The sequence below is a fragment of the Podarcis melisellensis genome, assembly GCF_964234715.1.
Source record: "Podarcis melisellensis genome assembly, chromosome: 7".
Taxonomy (NCBI): domain Eukaryota; kingdom Metazoa; phylum Chordata; class Lepidosauria; order Squamata; family Lacertidae; genus Podarcis; species Podarcis melisellensis.
In genome coordinates this window covers 47745548-47768182 of record NC_138539.1, presented here as the reverse complement: position 1 = coordinate 47768182, position 22635 = coordinate 47745548, and the positions used below count along the sequence as shown (strand labels likewise).

Genomic DNA, 22635 nt, shown 5'->3' with positions numbered 1-22635 from the left:
TTTAATCATTAATCTTGCTTTATGTTATGCAACCTCTGCAGTAACGAAACACTTTTGTATTTTTGACAGCCTTCTTTTATCTGTGTAAATTTTTAAGCATGAATATGATGCCAGATTAATGGTGTTCACTGATCGCCACATTCTTTTATAACTGATTTTGTTCTTCATTTCTTTACTAAGTGGAGCCTTTTCACTTCTCATGGTCACATACACTAAATAAACAGCAGTGTATTAAAGCAAGTGGAGGCTGCAATATGAAATAAACAGTAAAGCCACTAGGCCACTAGAGAGTTTCAAAGTGGTAGCAAGAAAGAAAAGCTCAGACAGGCTGACAAGCCATGGAAAGATGGTTCAGTAACTTTTATCAGCAGAGGTAGTAAAAGTGGCAACACTAACTTTAAATAGTATTGTAATAATAATAATAAAACTCACCTACCTAGCAATATTGGAGTGTTGAACTCTTTAGTAGGTAAATCCATGAAGTAAAAGTGCACACAGTACCAATTAATTGTTCCCTTCATTATCAGATCTAATGAACAAAAAGTCCTCCTTGTACAAGGATTGCTTGGCTAAGAAAGCAATCCTATACACAAAATGCTAGTGGTAAAGGAAGGCTGTGTAAGTAAACCAGCATAAAGTTACTCCAGATCCAAAACCCATTCAGCAATTGCTGATCATACTCTGCCTAAGCCTGGCATAGGGAAAACAAGCCTTTTAAATAGTGTTGATAATTGGGTGCCAGGTCACATGACTGAGCTGAATTGACTCAGTATCCAGCCAAAGTCTCCCCTCTCTGGTTCCACTCCTGGAATGATCCATTTTGAAGCACTTATGCTGGACTTGGCTCAGTCAGTTTCTGCTCAGCTAAGTGAGCCCCAGTTGAGCCATGATGAGCACGTTGGCTGAGACAAGAGTTGGGGACTAAACATTGACTGAGTCTGGGTGAGCTGGAAATCTCCCAGTTCAGACAGAGATCTGCTGTATCTTAAGATGCCCAGAGGATCTTCAATCACTTCAATCAGGCATAGGCAAACTTGGCCTCCCGATGTTTTGAGACTACAATTCCCATCATCCCTGACCACTGGTCCTGTTAGCTAGGGATGATGGGAGCTGTAGTCCCAAAACATCTGGGGGACCGAGTTTGCCTATGCCTGACTTCAATCAATCGTCCATTTTATTTGTATGCCGGGTTTTCAAAGTTCAAACCATGGTCAAGGTGACTTACAACATATTTTAAAAATCACACACACACACACACACACACACAACAGCAACAAGAGTAACAGCAATCCCTTCCCAACAAAAACCTCTGAACAATACCCAGCCCAAAATTCTGTATACAGTAGCCTTGGCTTTTGTAGCTGGAGTCAATAATGGCCCCACCCTCCCACGTCAGATGGGAAAAGCCCTGCAAGGCAGGGAGCAGGTCTTCCAGGCCTTACAGCCAATAGGATTGCACACTGAAAAAGGAGCAAAGTCAGGTTTGTTTGTTTTTGAATTTCTCCCATCTTACATGCATTTGACTTTTATGATTTCAACCATAGGCAGTTGAAGGTGGGCTGGTTGAAATTGTGCAGGTCAAGTCGTAAACAAGGCAGAGAGATTAGAAACTCTTTTTGTGCTGGGTACACTTGGGGTTAACCAGTGTGAAAAGAGCTTTGAAGCTCTCCACCTTCCTTGCTGGGCAATACTCTGCTCATCGTGGCTGTTCTGGGAGGCTTTAGGGTGCTCTCATGAGATCTCACACAAACATCCCTTGCTTTCCAGAGGTGGTATGGTAAGCTGGCCTTGTCTAGGAAGCAAGGCCCAGAGCTTAAAAATTCTCTCTGCACCACTTAACTTAAGTGGACAAAAGGCAAAAAGAGCTTTTAAACTCCTGGCCTGACTTTATGGACAAGGCCTCCTCAACGCACACCAACTCTGGGAGTGCTGGGGATGCTCTCTATCTCCCCCTCACTCACCAGCTATGGGACAGCTCCAAGCGTTTGACTATACACAATTTTTGCATAAACACGTAACTCTTGGAACCAAATCCTGAGATAACACGAGGGATTACTATAAAACCGGACTGACCATTTTCTAAATAAATAAATAAGTAACCAAGGGAGAAAGAATAAATGCTTAAGTTGAAGCTTTTGCCCAGTTATGCTCCTCAATCTTGGGACTGAGCAGTGTATGGTCATACAGCATAAATAATTTGACACATTCTCTGAGGCAATCTTCTTTAGTATCATTTCACATGATCCATAATTCTATCATAACTGAACTCTAGCTTATATGAAGCACTGGAAATCGGCATACACAGTGTACGGGGATTGAAAACCAGCAGAAAAATAAATATGAGAGGGAAAGTGTTATGGGTCTACATCTTTGGGGCAGTACAACTGAATTGTTTCAGCACTCTATTATAAGGTTCCTCATGAAACATCCAGTAAAGCCCAGCAGGTTGTATCCAGTGAAAAACTCCTACTAGTGCAAAGTCTTCTGCCTGAACAACGGGACTTTCTCTTCCTGCACAAATCATTTCTGGGTTTTCTCCCAACATTTTGGAATAGTTTTCACAGAGAGCAGGCAGAAATCCTTGCATAACATGATGATTTTGTTAGATGCCACTGTAGTGGCAGTTCTTACATTTTAAAAAAGATGGTGATTGCACTTGGGTGATTTGCTAAACGCTCTCTCTCTCATTAATGTGTGTGAACTATATTACAGGATATATTAATTCTAAGGCAGCCTGCGTTAGAATCATATTTGTTTAGTTTTCCAATTTAAACTTAATACTGAAATGGATACAACCTATGCTGCCCACAAATGCAATAAACAAAAACAAATGGGCAGCATCTGTTAATTGTAAACATCACTTCTGGGGTATCACTGAATTTATTTTTGTATTATACCTACACTGAAGCTTCTGCTAATGAGAATGTTTCATTCCTGGTGCATACTATCTAGCCAATGACCTTTTAAACTTAAACGATGGTGACAATAAGAGAAAAAGAACAGATATTGCATTCAGCTGCATTATGCTCATGATTTCCTTCATTTGACTTTAACCTAAGGTTAAATGGATGCAGTTAGTGACAATTTGTCTTCACATTACCTGATGTGCTATAATCAAATCTCATGATTCATTGTTCATCTGAAAAGGTACAGGAGCAGATTAAAGTCATTACCTAGGATGACTTACCATGTAGCTATTCTTGGTTTGCCCCCCCCCTTTCCTTTCCCAACCATTGGGTGAGCTAAGCACTATGAATTTCTAAAATTAAATAAGCTGGTCTCCTCTTTAGGCATTTCCGTATGAGTTAATGTTATGTTTCTGGATGGAGGCAAAGTCAGATTATTATCCATTATGGCAAACCTCTATCATGGTAAATTACTTCAAAATCTGAAAAAGGAGTAGGAGAGATGGGAAACCTGTGGTCCTCCACATGTTGTTGGTTTCCATGGCCGATAGTCAGGGATGATGAGATTTGTACAGGCACAGATACCACAGGTTCCCCATCTATGCTTTAGAGAGTCAGGGAATAAATACTATGCTATGCTTTATTGTGGATGAACTGCACGACAGCCTTAAGGAACAGATGCATTTTTCCAAATGCAAGTGAAAAGAGGATGGGACAAATTATTCCAAACGCCAAAAACAACATATGTTTCACAACAAAGTGAGGAAAGGTAATTTGCTAGGAGAACTTTCCTCCACTAACAGTGAATTTCCACATTGCTTTTTAAGCATTTCACTGACATACGGACTTCTCCAGTAATTTGGGGAAGGGGAGTACAATATAGTATTAATACCAATGGACAAGAGTATACATTACAATATGATATTCTCTTTACAGCTTCCTTCTAGCCTTGTACTTCCACTTTTTGTTCTTCAGTCACACAAACACACACACACCACAATACAATGGGGCTGCACCATCCAAGCCCACCATGCATTTGCACTGCGACAAATGAGACAAATGACAGCACTGATCTGTGGCCATCTAAGCTCAACACTGTCAGTATTTTCCAACCTCCAGATGAGCAATGTCTGTGCAACCTGGTAAGGGCATTGGGTGGGAGTGTTTGCTGCTCACATCTCTTACTCACACAGTAAGCCCCAAAGTAATAAAAACGATATAATTAAAAATAATAGTTGAAATACACCAAAACACATTTAGAACTAGCAATTAAATTACAGTTTTCATTGGCAGCATCCCGTGCTCTGCATTGCCTGCACCTTTGTTTCCAAAGGCCTGCCTGCCGCAGAAAAGCCTCAACTGTGGACACCCTCAACTGTGTTTCTGATATTGGTGGGGCAGAGGGAAGGCGCTCACCTGAGGATCATTATACCCGGGCATGTTCATATAGGAAGATACTACGCTGCAAGCAGCCTGGGCTCAAGCCATATAGGGCTTTATAGGTCACAGTCCGCACCTTGAATTGTGCCTGGAAAGGGACGGGTAACTAGTGCAGTTGCTGGATCAAGGGAGGAACATGTTCCCTGTGACCAGCCCCAGTCAGCATTCCAGACCAGCTGAAGCTTCCAAACACTTTTCAAAGGCAGCCCCAAACATAACATGTTGAAAAGATCCATTAGCAATGCTGCAAGCGAACATTCAAGGTTCGTTATTAACAATAATAGTTTTTTCTGTTCTTTTTATTCATAGGCATGCACACGAGCAAGAGAACCACATGTAGAGCGTAGGTTTCACTTCTTAACACTGCAGCCGTTCTCACTACCCATGAAGCTCTCTCCCAAGTGTATATGGTCTTTCTTTCGATGCCAGCATCAGTGTATTTTAAACGTGTTGTTTTGAACGTATCTTAAATATGATGTATGTTACATATGCCATTGTACTGCAGAAAACAAAAGAGGGAAATGCTCACCTGTAGCCAAAGCCTATTTCCTGGAATGGTCTTGCCATTGGCAGTGCATTGGAAAGTAGCAAACTGGCCAGCATTGACTTCTACACTCTGGACACGCAGGAAATGGGGTGTGCTGGCTGTTGAGAATAAAGAGAGGAGGGAAACATGCTATTAGCATTGTATTTTTCTAATTAATTCATCTGTTTGACAGCCATTTTAAATACTTCCTTAAGAGTCCCAAAATGTGTACTAAAATATCTGACTCTAATTGTGCCTAATATAATAAGGCTGTTTTACATTTCTAATATTACTTTCTTACAAGAATCCAGGATATGACAAAATATAAAGGTGCTAGCTTATTGTTCCTACTGAGGAAATTATATTAGGTTACTAAGTCTTTGATAAAACGTTTCGATGTTTATAAAGGTTAGACTGAAATTTAATTGATATTTTGAACAAAACCACAGCAGATATTTATACTAGCTACTAGACAAGACCTGTACAAAGTTGTCAAGAAAACTATTTTTAAGCCAGGTGTTTTATAGGTATATAGGAAATGTGTTTTAGAGCAATTGCATGATATACTGTTTTAGGGAGCAATCCTATATGCAAGAAGCTGATGTAAAGCAAGTCATCAGAAATTAAGGTTGCATAAAGGCACACCAGGTCCAAACTTATTCTGGACTTCCTCATAGCTCTAGCTTCTGTTATACATGGCACAATCTACCAAAGACTAAGGTGTACATTGGCTTAAATTCATTTAGCTCTACATTAGACTGTGGACATCAACCTTTAGCCTAACACGTATGTGCATGGTCACGATCACGTGTGATAATCTATCAGTAACTTTTCCATTTACTTTTACTTGTATTTTTGCTTTACATTTAATTAAATGGCAGTGGGCTGCACCTAACACTGACGTAAGCGTGGTTCCACTTATGCAACGCAACTTCCCCTTCCTCCTTCCACCTCGCCACCCCACTTCCACATCTCACAACCCTCTGGAGCAAATGTTGAGGATGTGAAAGGGGGGAGAAGCAGATCTTCCATTGTACCAGTAGAAGTCTGTTGCACAAGTGGAACGGCAGAGTTTGATACAATCCAGTCGTTCCACAAAATGTCGTTCAGTAGCATATTAAAATGCTACAAATCTTGAAACAATGGCAACAAGAGTAAAGGCACCAAAGAAAAGGAAATGCTAGAGATTATCATCAACCATGGTGTGACAAAAGAAAAAAGATCTGTTTAACTTTAATTAGGAAAACTGTATCAGGTAGCTAATACCGGTATTTCATACAAATGTTTTACAATGGGATTGCAACTGACACACAATGCTATACATTGCATGCTTCCTGTGTAGCAAGGACAGGGTGCTGCTCCAGCTATAGACAATTGAGGAATTTGGAGATCCACATTCAAGAATGAGCTCTCCTGTGGTGTAGTGGTTAAGAGCAGTACAGTAGACTCGTAATCTGGTGAACCGGGTTTGTGTCTCCGCTCCTCCACATGCAGCTGCTGGGTGACCTTGGGCCAGTCACACTTCTTTGAGGTCTCTCAGCCCCACTCACCTCACAGAGTGTTTGTTGTGGGGGAGGAAGGGAAAGGAGAATGTTAACCGCTTTGAGACTCCTTCGGGTAGTGATAAAATGGGATATCAAATCCAAACTCCTCCTCCTCCTCTCTTCTTCTTCTTCTTCTTCTTCTTCTTCTTCTTCTTCTTCTTCTTCTTCTTCTCCTCCTCCTCCTCCTCCTCCTCCTCCTCCTCCTCCTCCTCCATTTCCTCCTCCTCCCGATTTACAGCTGCCAAACTGAGCTGGTGATCAGAATGTGGTCCCACTATGAAATCTACACTCCTCCAAATTTTATGAAACGTTCTGAGGGCTGTATTTAATTTTTCTTTTTTTATCCTCAATAACTGCTTCGAGTCTCTAGAGCAGGCATCCCCCAACTCGGCCCTCCAGCTGTTTGGGGACTACAATTCCCATCATCCATGACCACTGGTCCTGTTAGCTAGGGATGATGGGAGTTGCAGTCCCAAAACAGCTGGAGGGCTGAGTTTGGGGGTGCCTGCTTTAGAGAGTCTGGGGCAACTGTCACACACAGCAAATAATGGCTTCTTCCAATGGCCGATTAGGGCTTTAGTCTCAAGATTTCTGAGCTTCCCCAGAGCTGGAAAGGACCTTTATCAAGGAGCACACTTTGGGAACAGCAGTGATGCACACCTTTCAACAGTATCTCATAATAATTTCAAATTATAATGCTCAGTCACTTACTGCATGGATGTCCTAAAACCTTCACATCATCAATGGCTAGATATCCTTGGTGCCCTGAAGTTACGACTTCAAAAAAAACCTGTAATATGAAAAGGTTGTGTTATCAGTTTTGTCAGTGGAAGTAACATTGCAGGAACATGAATATTTTCCATTAAAGCAACACAACTATTTTATTTTTAAAAACCAGTGCTAAGAATTTGCAAAAGGCTTAAAATACTTAAAATTCAATGGTGAATCAAGTGAACCATTTACGACTAACTCAATGGCTATTTGCAGCTGATTTACTCATACATTAACTCTATCAATATACAATTCAGTACAAGAGCTCACTATTTCAGCTTTAAGAAAATAGGTCAATAAAATGCAAATAGCAAATGTACCAACTCGACCAAAATAAGAACGGTGCTTTTTAAAAGTTATGCATAGGCAATGCTTCAGGGTTAAATATAATGCACTAAATGCCAGAAAAATTCTATGTTTTTCTAGCATTTTTTTATTTTCTGCATTCATATTTGGACCCAGCCAGATCTGGAGGGCTTACAGTTGTATGATTTAATTATTTCTTCCTAGATAAATACAGTGGCCTGGCTTGCCTCTCATGCAAAGCCAAACTATGGCTTAGCAGGACTGCATGAGCATGTGAGGTCTCAGAAAAGAGCTTGCAGCAGTTTTGCTCCCCTCCCCCAGTCTTTTTTGCATGCTGCTGCGTGGTTTGACCTAGCATGACGTCCAAACCCAGGTTTGTGATTATGCTCTCTGCAGATAAACCACAAACTGCAAACCCATATTTTCAGGGCCTAGGGAGAAAAGTTTATATTACTGTTGTTAAGTAAATGTTCAGTGCAAAACCAATTGCATGATAGCCTGTGCAACATAATAAACAACAAACTTTCCCAAAAAATTACAATAATGCAAATGTACTATATAGCTGCATATTGTCATTATAGCTTTCTCTTTTTTTAAAAAAAGTAATTTTTATTCTTTTTCAATTAAAAACCTTCCAATTAATGACAAATCAATTCCAATCATACCAAATCATAATACAAACAATACAGCCAATTAAACATTCTAAATTAAAAATAAATAAATTCAGAAGGGGGCTTCCCATGTTCTGGATATCGAGAGATAATGTCCTTCATTTGTTTTCTGCTTTCATTCCAAAACATGATGGATACAGAGGCGGATCTTATGAAACTAATAAAGCTTACGTTCAGGGCCCCTAATGCTGGAGGGGCCCTAGAAGCAACTTTAGTCCACATTGCTTAATTTTTTTGGGGTGCAGTAGACCCAATCTGAATCATACAACTCAAAATGATTTTTTTGTTGTTGAATATATTTCTACAATTCCAAAGTTTGAGAGTCAGTAGCAAAGATGTTGTAAAGGTTTGGTGATATGTCATGGAACAACCCCATTGATGAATATAACAGTGGTTACCCAGACCATGTTGCTGGTTGTGAAGGGGCCCACATAACAATTCAAGCTTCAGGGTCCCAAAAATGTATGTCTGCCACTGTATGGATAATGATAATCATTCCAGATGGTACATTGAAGCTGTTAGCAAACTGACTAGTATTTCCACATCTGTATCTAACACGTAGTTCTTAAGCTAACCTAGAGGCAAGTTTTAGGGTCAAAGGCAGAGCTTTCCAAACTTTTCATGTTGGTGACACATTTTTTAGACGTGCATCATTTCGCAACACAGTAATTCAGTTTTACTAGCAAACTGGAGGTTAAACTAACCCCTTCCAGCCCCGGGAGGAGTGCGGGGAGCGTTCGTATGACAGTTTGGAAAGCTCTGGTCTAAGGGTAAAATAAACACAGTACTAGGTTGTAGCTAAGTCCTACTTGGAGACCTATCAAAAGCAGTGGAAGTAAATATTCCCAGTTTTAATTGTTGAGATTCTTCTTATCCAGGATAGTAGCAGGGAACTCCCCAACCCAAGGCCCTGTTCTATGTCATTGAACACTTCCTCATGATTTGTTTTTAAACCAACTGTGCTGTATCTTCTATGAGAAAGATTCCTTTGTATTTTATTGATTTTGCCAACTATGGTAAAACTGCTACATTGTTTTATGGGTTTGTTTATTGCATTTTTTTAAAAAAAAAACTGGATGCTTATATTTTAATGTTTATGCAACTTTTTAAAAACTTTGTAATCTACTTAGAGAAGCCCATTTTGGAATTAAGTGGTAAATAAATAAATAATTTGTTGCTGTTTAAACAGGTAACAGAATTTTTTAAAAAGGAACTTAATAGCAATCTTGCATTTAAGACAAGATGGAGGTATTAAGCTGTTTTGTCCCAGCCAATCTTCCTCGATACCCATTGCTCCTAGTTCTTTCGATGCTTATAAATAGGCCACAAAAATAAATGGACTATTCTTGTCAGCTGAATTAAGAACTAAGGATCAAAGTAAAGCATTCCAAATTTTGGCAGGCCTAGCTTTAAATAATCCAAAATTGGTTAGGCAGAAAAGTATGTTTCAGCGACATAAATATGAAAGCTTTCATAAGCATAGACGATGCATGTTGAAGTCTGATAAGTTAAATCTGCTTTCTTCTCTGAAACTGAAACACAATTATTGCTTTTGATTATGGACTCACTATGGGGTTTTATATTTGGGTGGTCAGTGTGCCTGGAAAGAGAGGGAAATTTTATTATGCATGCATGCATTTGGGTATCCTATTATCACTGCTGAAGTATATAAGCTACTAATAACAAACAAGTTTCCTTTTTTAAAGCAAGAAAGAAAAGAAAACACTCAAGTTTCAAACGAAGTAAATAAAGACTATAAATGCCTTCACATCTATTATTTCATTTAACTCTGGAATAACTGTGAGATAAAAATACTGTACCATTGTATATTGTACTACTTTGCTATTGTACTAAATATCCAGATTGAGGACACTAGTTCATTTGCTATTCTGCAGGAAATAACATAGCTCATGAAACCTGTTTTATCATGTGTGGAGAGGGAGCAGCAGCAGCAGCACAGAAACCGTTGATCAGCCCAGGAAGGAAGAGAGACTGCTGGGAAGCCAAGTGTTAAAGCAGAGCTTTCCAAACCATGTGTTGCGACATATTAGTGTGTCAGCTGCAGTGTGTAAGTGTGTTATGCGAACGCTCCCCGTACTCCTCCTGGGGCTGGAAAGGGGTTAGTTTAACCTCTGAATTACTGTGTTGCGAAATGATGAATGTCTAAAAAGTGTGTCACCAACATGAAAAGTTTGCAAATGTCCGTGTTAAAGGGACAACATTAAGTAAGGTGACCCACATAAGGATAAAAGAACCGCATTCAGGGCAGCAGAAGTGGGTCCTAAGGCGCACCAACAGGCAGAGAGCAAAAAAAAGGAGAGGCAGCAGGTGTGGTGGATAGGAAGTATCCAGTGCCTGGAAGAAGCATGTGCAAAGAGATGTGCAGCTGCTGGCATGGGCAGGGCTAGTAAAGTTGGACGGCAGAGATGCAGACCTCCCGGCCAAACTCTGTAAAGGGAATGAGAATCTGGGCAGAGATCTGAAATCAGGAGAATTAGAAGCTGGACCAGGAAGGCAGCAGAAGGGACAGACCTTTACACAACATAGGTTTACTGGCCTGTACTTCACCAGCTAGACGAAGCACTGATCGGCAGGAGTTTAAGGATCTCTGGTATTAATTAGACCAGTGGCAGGCCATGGGCCAGTGGTGTGGGCCTGCCACAATGGTGCAATAAGAGAGAATGGCAAGGAATGATCACTTCTGGCATACCAGCTGAAGCTAGTAGAAGATACTCCTAGCCAAGGAGGTCACTTGGCCCTCTAATGACAAAGATAGATAAAGGAATGTCCCAACGTGAGAACCACCACATTATACAGCTGGCTCATTTTTTAGCTTGTGATCTGCTACATATATGTACTGCTGTCATATATGTACTGTACAGGTGTCACCTGCTACTGCATTTATGCATCTTATACTTCCTACCCAAATGCAGAACTTTACATTCACCTCTGTTAAGATAATCTTTAATCCTGTTTCTGTCTTACATAAGCTACATGAACCAATTTTGTGTCATTTAAAAAACAACAGCCCTTAAATATAACTGCAGAAACTGTCATGTTTTGCAGATTATTATTATTAGTATTTATTATTATTTGTTAAATTTGTATACTGCTCTTCACTCACAAGATTCACAAGATAAAAACACAGAATGCATAAAAAATTAAGAACAAAACCCCTCCCAAATAATTTTCCATTTTGTGAAATTCAGCGTATTTCTCCTCCCTGCGCACACTGTTCTGGAACTTCTCCCAGGGGAAGACTGCTGCAATAAAGGGAGTCCTTGTACTGGCTTCTGCTGGTGGAATGGGTTACTTGAATCCAGACCATTATTAATAAAAGGGCCAAGAGTTATTTAAGTATAACTGATCCTATACATGGCTTGCAACACTCTGCTTAGAAAAGAAAAAGGAACATGCTTAATAGTGATGGAAACATAACTTCATGTGGGCACAAAGCAGGAAATAGTATCTTTTTCAGAGAGCTGAAGTCAGTGTAATAGATGAGTAAAGGTCTATGTTGTGTACACACTTCTCACAGTCATCAGGTTTTTGTAGTCCTTCAAAGATCGATGAAACCCTTTTCACCAGAAGCAGTGGGCCAAAAGAAATAGTTATGCATGCTAGAGGACATATCATACCTTTAGCCTTGTTGGCAGAAGTTTGAATCTATATCTGCTAAGTCTAAGGGTTTACACTCCATACTACACAGGCTCTGATATAAATGGATATGCAGGCAACAACCATTTTGTGTGTGCCCCACTCACAAAGGTCTACCCTGCCCCATCTTCTGGCCACTTCCAGTTTGTGGCGATGGACGCACATCAATTGGTCGTTGCTGGATTGTGTGTGTGCATGTGTATGGATACTTTATTTAAGAGAAAAGAAAGGTAACAAATCCTATAAATGTGTGATGTTTTGTGAAAAAATACTGTCTAGCATTTTTTTCGTGTTTAGCTGCCAGGTTAAAAAAAAAGTTAACTCCAAGCTGTCAACTTTGCATTTCATCACAGTTGACACAACATCTTGAATGCAACATATGAAGCGCATTAGTCAAAATAAAATAAAGCTGTAGCAAACACGTTAGTTGTTTGATTTCTTGGAAATTGTTTTGCTGCCTTATCAGTCAGAAAACAACTGGTTAAAAACACAAATTTCATTTGCTCATGGAAAGCTGTGTTGGATGTCTGCCTGAGAGATGTTTTACATCAGACTATCCCTCAGATGCCTGCCAAACAGGAAATAGGGAAGCAGTTTAACATTGCACTGTCCCTGATCCTCCCTGCTTCAGTGAAGAGCAAAATTAGCTTTTCATTCCTGCCACTTCCCCCTTCTCTATGAGAACAAAGAAGGGGGGCTGGCTTGCCACCCTAAATGCTTACTGCTGAAAATGTGCTGGCAGAGATAACTTGTCAGCTCCATAGAACAAAGGGAATAAATAGATTTACTTTCAATACATGACCTCACTTAGTAAACTCCTGCCTTTGTTTTTGCTAAGCAATTACAATTCCTGCAGTCCAAAGGTGAATTATACCTAATCATAAACTCTAATTCACAAAACTTATTTTAAAAAGAGAAAAGAATTTACTGACTGATACCAATGTGGTTATTTAATGCAATTATGTGAACAGAAAAAGAAAATAATCCCATCAAACAAAAAAAAGTTCACTGCCGTTCTGGATCGTTTTTCTTGCGTCCCCTTGTCTCCATGTAGCACTTCCATGTGACTACATTTTTGCATGCATGCCACTTTCAAATTCACACTTAGGCTCATAAAGAAGAATTTATGAGGTTAATGTCAACTAGAGCACCTACATGAAAATGATTTAAAGTGAGCAAGATTAAAAATTGGGCTCATACAGTAATGAAGTTGTTTGTACGGGGTTATTTTTCAAGGCCCACGATCCTGAGCCCATTTATTTCACAAGGGCTTCTACTGCCTCACAGTAAATCAGTTCCCAGTTGGAACCAATATTGTGCTCTATTTTCGTTCTCAGAATCCGTTAGTATTTTTAGCAGCGGTGACTGAATCTCATTGATATGGCTTGAGTAAAGGGTCTGTTTACTGTTGGCCATGTACACATATATAAGGGGCCGCTGCTATTCTGAAGTCATGAACCAGTTATAGCTCCCTCTCAGCCTTTTCTCCATTCCAGGCAGCATACACTATGCCCAGGGAACATAAAAAAATGAAAACACCGTAATCCAGAGGTTACAAAAATAAATGTTTGGTGTGTCAGTTGTGGCATTTTAGTTGTGTTTTAATGCCCTGCTACAGCATGTAAAGGAACATGGTAGATAGGCTAAGGTTTGCACAACATTTTGCTAATATGAAACTAGGCGAATACATGGTACATTTATGCAGCTAATGAAGAGATGAGCTTAGATATGAAAACCTGTGGAGGATCTAGGTCCCTAAGTACCTCATTTACAGAAAAAGCTGTCGGGCCTGGAAAGGTTAAAGCTGTCTAGCACTAAATGCAATTCTCAACACACTTCCTAGGGAGTAAGTCACACTAAGCTCAATGGGACTTATTTGCAAGTCCTGTACACATGCTTGGGATTGCACTACATGGAATCTACTAAACTAAAATGAATCTAGGTAACAGCAGATCTGCTATAGTCCCCTTTTAATTCAACTGCACTGAAATACAAAATGGATTTGTGACCACCATTCATTAGCACTTAAACACTGTAAAACAGCAATCTGAAACAAACAGGCACAAGCACATGAAAAGCCTCCTTTTATTTCATTTTGGGCTTGAATTTTCAGATTATAAAGGAGAGGGTTTATTTATGTGTTTGCTTTTCAGCAGCCTGTTTTTGCTCCATGTAAACGTGGAAGCAATGATTTAAGAAGAGAAGGCATGTAGTTTACTGCTTGCACGTGGGTATATGGAGCTAAGAATACAAAATACTGAGCAGACTGAACACAGTAGGGGTACTAACAACCTGTGGAGCTGTATAAGTCATCCTACCGGAAGGTTATTTTTTAACTGCAAACTTGTTCTACACCATAAAATAATTCTTTGACATGGTAACAACTATTCTGCAGTGAGGGTGGCAGCAAGTGACAAGTATCTTACTCTACAGAAGCAACCCTCCCAGATACTTTAAAAAAACAACAACCATGGAGAGGATAGAAATTATATGGAACAAGATATAATTATAGACAAGGTGAGTCTAGCAATAAAAAGCCTTAAAAATGTGCATGCTACAGACCCAGATGAGTCTAAAATAGCCCCCCTACCATTATACACACACCAGCTACTTATGGACAACTTAGTTTAGTTTAGTTTAGTTTAGTGATGGAGCTCTAACTAATAAGCATTCTTCAGGATGGAGCATTTAGAACAAGTACTACTGCTAAGAAATAAAACAAAAAGAGCAAGTATCAGTTATGGAATTAAATCCAAAAGGCTAGATGAATTTGAAATTTTACATTTAAATGAACTGTATTAGCTACAACAAATATCCTGGAATCAAACAATAATTATGCTCAAAAGGCCATGCACACTGAGAATTAGCAGATATTCTAAGTATAGAAGCAGAATGTCTTCAGAAGTCTGACTTTGTACTGAACAGTATCACTTCTATTAAATAAATACTAGTGGGAGTTATTTGCCTATATGTTCCAGGGTGAAGCAAACACCCAGACACTAAAATTATTTCTTTAGAATTCATGATAATCTAATAACTTTAGTATACCCATCAACAGCTCGTATATTTATTTATTTTTATTTGTATATCACATTTTGTTTAAATTATTTTCATTTGTTTATTAAATCTTACCCTTACTCCCAAAGGACCAGAAGTTTCACAAGGGAATCTTACTATATGCATAAAAATGTAATGCTGTCATCACTCAGCCTCAAAATGCTACTAAAATATATACTTATTAATAATGATAAGCCTATAGAAAAAGTAAAATGAACAACACATTTCAGTTGATGACAACCTTCCTGGGGCACCAAGTTCTCCTGTCACATACCAAGCTTGACAGGATGGAATCCCACCTGGTGAGTCTTGTCTTCTTGGAAAGATGAGGAAATGTCTCTTCATCACTTTCTTTTACCTACCTGGGTTGTTGGAAAGTATTAATGACTCATTATACAAGAGTTTAAAATGTAAATGTTCTTGTCTACATCCTGAAATAACTTGTTTCCAAGGCTGCTATAAATACATAATCGATTAGCCTGCCAGGGATTGTTTTCAAAGGGAAAACACGAAAAGATGCTGCTTTTACATGTTTTACCAATGGCCTGTTTTACTGTATGCATTTGTGATTTATTTTTATTCTTCTTGTAAGCCATCCCAAGAACTTGGTCATAGGACAGTACATGAATGCCTTATCAAACAGACAAACAAATAGTCAAACACATTGACTGATGTCAAAATTGAACCAAGTGCACACCTGTTAAATAAGGTTAGAATGCCTTATTCAGCAGTGATCCACATGAAATATTTTAGTCTGTGTCATATATGTAAGAAAAGAACAAACAAGCAGTACCTGATAGAAATTTGGCCAAAAGGTGCTAATTGCCAATTCTACCCTGTTCCAGGTTCCTGTAGGACCTCCGGACATATTCCACACTGGGCTACCAAGCTGACCGTTGTTGACTTTCACATAAACATTTAATATGCCAGGATTGGATCCACTCTTGCTGGAAACATAAAAATTGAAATCGATGCAATGAGTGTCATTTTCTTTCAGGTGTGGTAGCAAAAGATGGGCTCTTTGTCCAAACTTTTCGGTGGTGTTCACCAACATGAAAGATCCTGAAGGAAACAAAAAATAAAAATAAGACCGGTCACTTGCTGAACAATTTCCTTCCCTCCAAGAAATGCATTTTTGTGCAACTAAAAAGAAAACATTACTAGCAATTGTTTAATAGCTTTTTTACAATGGTCTCAAAATCTAAAAATACGCCAGGTTCAAATTAGATTGGATTAGTTTGAAAAGAGGCAGTTAACAATTAAAAATTGATAGGTTCATTCCTGTGCCGATCCAAATTCATGTGGAGGTTTCAAAAGTTTGGTGTGCCCAGAAGAGAGCCAAAGTCTAGCAGAGCTGCCTTTTGCAACTGGCATTTAGAGTGCTCAATATAAGGACAAAAGTAGGTGAAATCATCCATCACACAGCACATTTAGGGCCCCAGCAGTGGGTGGGCTTTGCCCCCTCTAGTCTTGTCTTTGCAGTCATTTTAAATCTCCTCTATCAAATCTACTGGAGCAACAGTGCTGCACTAGGAAATACAGCTACCCCCCCCCCCAATCCTCAAATCCTGAGTTTTGCTGGTAAAGTCTCTTCACAACTAAATGTAGCTCCACAGAGTTTCATGTCATGGGTGGGCTTCCTCCCATCCACCCTGCTTGGATTTTACATGGATCTGTGAGAGGTAGCCTGGGATTATGGAAGACTTGTGAGCCTTCCACAATCCCTGTTGCCTTTAACAAATAGGTGTGCTATAAGGAAAGGCTTGGGACTAGGTAGATAGAATGTGAATCTTATTTAAATCCAGAAAGCATTTGAGCCCTTTGGGGTTCTCTTCCAAGTCCAAGCTTGCATAAGTTTCACCATCACATCAAAATCCCATATGAAAACCAGTGCTACATTGAGTTCTAGCCTCCTCCTTCTGCACAGCCAGGAGGATGACATTTGTTTTCCTTTACAAGCTTCTTGTTTCATCTGAACTGGGATCATGACTTAGCATTAACTGGGTCTAGTTGCAGAGCAAGCCACCTTCAAACCACTGTATTTTATCAATACAGAAAATCTTTTCAAAGGAGTTTAAACTATTTGAAGAAAGTAGTACAAAAACGGAGGAGGGACAAAATTTAGGACAGTGGCTGTAAGAGGGAGATAAAAAAATAGATAAGGTTTTGGGTTAGTTTGATTAAAAATAGCAGTGATGCATGAGTACATTGAGGAAAGGCTTATCAGGAAAGAGTGAAATTATTCCAAGTTCAATTGGAAATATCAATGAGAAACTGGATGAGCAAGACTAACTTCTGTTAGTGTTAGACCACAACCCTTGGAGTGTACATAATGACATGCTTAAGAGAAAGCAAAATGAAAACGTTTCCAAATTCCTTCTCTCACCCATGCAGGAGGGAAGGTGAGAGCCCACAAGCCCAGGAAGAGGCTTGGATCATGTACTGCTAAATCATGGCCTACCATAATATCCTAAAGCAACCAATGGCATCTTCCTAGAGTGTATTTCTCTAGGAAGAGTGTGGTAAAGATTTGTAGTAGCACTATCCCAATAGACCACAATACCTTGCAGCATTCAATGATTTAAAAACAACAACATTTTTTTAAAAAAAATCTAGCAATTGCTAAATATATATATAAAATACATCCCAGTATGGCCACATTTAACACATAAACGTCTACTTTCAAGCAAATAAAAGAGTGGGTTTACATCAGTTCTAATCTAGCATCTTGCCAAGATTTAAACTGAAAAAATATATTATTATTTTCAAATAATAAGAATCATTTTTTAAAAATCATGTGAAGTAACTCTTTATGCGCTGAAGAAAAGGTCATAATGTGAATACATGTGCAGCCATCAGCTTTCAAAAGCTTGACTTAATGAGTAAACATTGTATGACCTGGAATGTATGGATAATAATCAGAGGAATAAGGCAAGACATTAACTGTCAAATCCAGCTTGCAAAAGACCTTTGAGACTTTCTCGTTTAAAGAGAAAAAGCAAGTATTAAGGAACTTCAGAGTAAACATAAGAAATCCTTTGGGCTCCATTTAGAGAAGTGATGTGATTTGCGTTTTATAAGAAAAGTGAATCTTTAATGGGAACTAAATTAAGTTACAGTATGTCATTTAGATGAATTGTTTTGGCTGCTGAGTTATAAAATAGACAATGAGTCTAAGTCATGAGAAAACAACTTACTGAATTTTAAAGAAATCTGTCTTTTAACAATTTATGAATCTAAATTATTTTGGTGATATCATGCACCTTGACCAAAATACAACCACATCTAATGTCTTTTTAACCAGGTTTCAAAATCAAAATATCAACGCTTCTCCGCACATAAAAATTAATTCTTAAACAGCAATAACCACATGCAAGATCCACTGCAGACAACAGAACACAAACAACATAACTGCTGGAGAACAAACACTTCCCCCGTGTGCTTTTTCCAACAGACAACACATACACAATACACAAGGCAGTCAGACTTGAAATGGCTCTGCTTCAGAAACCAAGCTAATAGATCACCAACTTGGAAAATGACCATTGGATCAACATCAACCCACTAAAGCCCTACACCATTAGACATGCCTACATATCTCATTTTTACTACATAACTAGTCTACTGTAACAGACATGGTACAACACAATGTTTTGACTTTTCTCTCTCTCTATTATCATTTGTGCAGATCTATTGGCAAGTTGCTATGATTAGGAAGCTGCCTTAAACCATCAAGTCAGACCACTGGCCCATCTAGCTCAGAACTGTCTGCACTGGCAGGCAGTGGCTCCCAGGGTTTCAGGCTGGAGTCTCTCTCAGCCCTACCTGGAGAAGCTGGAGAGTGACCTGGTCCCTTCTGCTTGCAATGCATGTGTTCTACCACAACGATGATAAATGATAAACCACTAGTGTGCTACAGTGGAGAGAAATGAAAGTCTACATAGATCCTTCCCAGACATCTTAAGACCTAAAAACACAAATAAGTTAGGAATAGGTCCTGGTGTGTGTAGTGGAAATGGGTGTGCCTGTCAAGCAGCAATGTTCTACAGGTAAATGCAGATTAGAAAGCTTCAGTGAAAGCTTTATCAAACAAGTACTGTACTGAGAAAGAGTTTGAAGGAGAAAGAAACTGATGAAACTAATAATACAAGTAAAGCTGGATGTTGAAGATGTTGAACGAGAAAAACGCTGCAGAGCAGAAGGACTAAAGGGATTTGAAAACCAAGAATACAGGGTCAAAGTAATTTCATGTCCCAGAAACTCAGAATATAGTATCGCTGACTGCCAACAATACCGCTGTATTGTGAAAGTGTCGTGGCAAAAGGACGGGACTACCATACGTTCTAAGTGCCCAATTTAAGTGGAACAAGCATGTTTTCTTTGAAGGTGCCCCAGACTCTGCCTTCATCCTGGGCTGCCCCAATTTCACGCCGCCTGTGGATGGGAGCTGTAGAAGCAGCTCCTGTAGCGGCAGAAGCATTGTAAAGGAGCATTTTCTAGCCTTTGGGAAGAAGGTGTGAGGCTCTGACAGGATCCTGGAGCCCTTCTGCCTCCTTCCCAAAGCCAGCAAGCACTTACAGGGCTTTGGGAAAGAGGCAGAAGGGCTTTCACACCCTGTCTAAGCATCACGCCTCCTTACCTAAGCCAAGCAGAAGCTTACTGGGCTTTGGGAAGGAAGTGCAAGGCCCGAGTCCTGATTTTTATTGGGAGAATGTTGGGAGCTTATGGACTAGGTAAAGGTAGTGGCCAGCATGACTAAGCCGCTTCTGGTGAACTAGAGCAGCGCACAGAAACGCCGTTTATCTTCCCGCCGGAGCGGCACCTATTTATCTACTTGCACTTTGACATGCTTTCGAACTGCTAGGTTGGTTGGAGCAGGGACCGAGCAATGGGAGCTCACTCCGTCGCAGGGATTCGAACCGCCGACCTTCTGATTGGCAAGTCCTAGGCTCTGTGGTTTAACCCACAGCACCACCCGCGTCCCTTTTATGGACTACTAGCTTTTAAATTAATATCATACCTCCTGGCACATCTTCCTTTATTTAGAAGCAAATATTCTGATTTATACACCTGCTAAGCCTCAGCGCTTAGCTCTTAAGATAGTCTATTATTCTCATTAATTTCCAAGGGAATCAGCTTGCTTGAATCTCAGCATTGTATCTTAACTGATTTGTGGACTATGTGGTCAGCTTCTCAAAATTAGAAGGAATGCTGAGTAGAGGAGCTCATAGAGGGAAGAGAGAAAATTAAAAGATTAATCTTTTCACTACTCATTATCATTGTTTACAGCTTTCCATTTATCTCTGTTCAGGTGATAAATAGACTGATCTGTTGCACTTTTGTTATACTCAATTTCTCTGGATAAATAAGCCTTAGTACTTCTTGTATTTGATTGTTTCCTTCAGAGACAAGGCTAGCCAACTTTGCTTGGAATACTTAAATTCTAGAGGAGGAGTTTCTTTTTTTTTGACTTTGCGCAATCATGCATATTTCAAATTCTGATAGGCTTCTCAAGGGTCCCCATCTTTCTGTTGTGTGTTTTTAACATTGCTTAAAAGTTAATACTGTTTAAGTATTAATTGTTTGTGCAGCTGCTAGCAAGCAAACTCAAACTTTAATCATCATCATCATCATCACAATAATAATCACAATAACAATAATAATCATCACAATTCTCAGCAAGAGTAATCTAGTAAATTGAGTGAGATACTTTATATTTCTCAAGAAAGGATTAAGCGTACCTTTACTGGAGATTCTTTATGGGGTGACTCTTCCACTGGTATCTGTCACATTTTATTTAGCCTTACTTTTATTTTGTCTAGGCTAATATTTGTGAGTTTTCCGTATTTACTGCCATGTTGACCTTAGCAGAAATTGTAACCATGGGATTGTAGTCAACTTTTACCCATAGTAGACCCATTAAAATTAATGGCCATGACTAACTTAGGTCTATTAACTTTAGTGGGTCTACTCTGAGTAAAAGTTATTTGACTACAAGAAGAGACAACTGTGGAAATCTTCTGGATAGGATGGCCATTTATTTATTTAGAAAATACATCAATAGATAATTTGAGATTGAAAACGAAGGTTATTTATTATTTTTACAGGGCTTATTTTTGCCTACACATTTGAAATGGGCCTCAACCATCAGAAAAATAATTGTTTTATCAGTTTGGAACAGCAAACAGCCAGAAATCAGCAGTAAAGCACTTGAGATCACTGTACCTTGAGTCCCACCCTCCGTCCCTCACACACAAACACACACACAGTGCTAGAGACGCTTACAGCACACTAATGAGAGCACTGGTATAAAGGAAGTGGTCCTCTTTTACAAGCCCAGTGAAATCCACAGTTCTATGAAGTCTTTGTTGGCAACAATCACAAAGGATCTTGGAAGTCATATAAAACCAAAAGTTACCAACGCCAACATACTTAAAAGCACTAAACCAGTCAGTTGCTCCATCCTTATTAGTGAGTCAAATCCTTATTGGTGATCCATATACTCATATGGAAACGGAAGCGGGAGGAGGAATACTTGCATCTTGCTTTATTCAGACACTACAGCCAACAAATGTTTTTCTAACCAGAAATTACCTCCATTTATTTTATCTAGACATATTTATGAAAGATGAAACTATTTTTTATATATAAAAAAGAAAACAAGCAGTAAGTGTTTCATATTAATGTACAATACTGTAATACATTAGCAATTTTCCATTAGTGCAAGTACATCTATAACAACTCAGCAAGAAAGATATACACCCTCATGGCTCTTTCATTTAAAGACAGAATTACAGGAAAATAAATAATAATTTGTTCTGCAATGCAAGAACATCAAGGCACCACTGGGTATCAAACAACCTCAGGGAAAGAAATATACATATCACTGGATATATCCTGGAAGGAATTTATAAAACTTATTTGAATAACATGCCCAATAATATGAACTCCAGAGAATTATTACATGTCTGTGTAATTTAAATATATATTGTGGGTAGCACAGAACCTTTAAATATTATTAATATGTGTATTATTTAATATAATTCACTTTGATATGCAGATTCCATGAAATACTGCCAGAACAATGCAAGATCTTAAAATGAAGCTAGAAAGATACTGATACTTCGTCAACAACTCATATGCTGAAGCCTCTAAACAGCCAATGTATGGCTGTACTTTTGCAGCTTCATTTTCTATTGTCTTCTGATTTGCTTGCTTTGTTCCTTACCAGCTTGTTCATAATTTCATTTCATTCGTAATTTTATTTGTATGCCACTTTTCCATAAACAAAAAATGTGCTTAAAGCGGCTTGTAACAAAGAAAACAGGAGTCTATTTCAAAATCAAACACTACAAAAACAATTTCATAACAACATAATAAAACAACAGCACAACAGCAAATATAAAAACATACAAAAACAAAATTTTAGTACTATAAGCAAGATTACGTGAATGACATCCAACAGCAAAAATAACAGCTTGATAGTTTCACCTTGGTTCTAAAAACACTTCTCCCCTGGTGTTCCTCACCTACAGAAGCTTCTTATAAATAAGACTTCCAAAAGCAAAGAGTGGGGTGGTTGGAAGTGCCATCTCGATGTGTGCATACGTGTGTGTTTGGGTGCACACTGTGGGTGTTCAGCCGGGCGACCCAATGAGTTATGAGTGTGACGTTGCACAGAGCAACATGGGCACAATCTCCACAAGGGTTCAGCCTAGTTGCTGCTGCAGTGCCAGAGTCAACAGAGGCAAGGCAGC

The 22635-nt window shown here is 39.1% G+C and overlaps 1 protein-coding gene across 11 annotated transcripts in view; it reads right to left on the bottom strand.

Annotated features, from left to right (window-relative positions):
* PTPRM (protein tyrosine phosphatase receptor type M) overlaps window positions 1–22635 on the bottom strand; it is a 401111-nt gene that overhangs the window by 256944 nt on the left and 121532 nt on the right. For all 11 annotated transcript variants that reach the window (XM_081917995.1, XM_081917993.1, XM_081917991.1 and 8 more), the window contains exons 3-5: window positions 15672–15940; window positions 7128–7206; window positions 4876–4991 (exon numbers count right to left, since the gene is read on the bottom strand). In XM_081917995.1, coding sequence (XP_081774121.1) covers window positions 4876–4991; window positions 7128–7206; window positions 15672–15940 — 464 coding nt within the window. The remainder of the gene's footprint in view (window positions 1–4875; window positions 4992–7127; window positions 7207–15671; window positions 15941–22635) is intronic.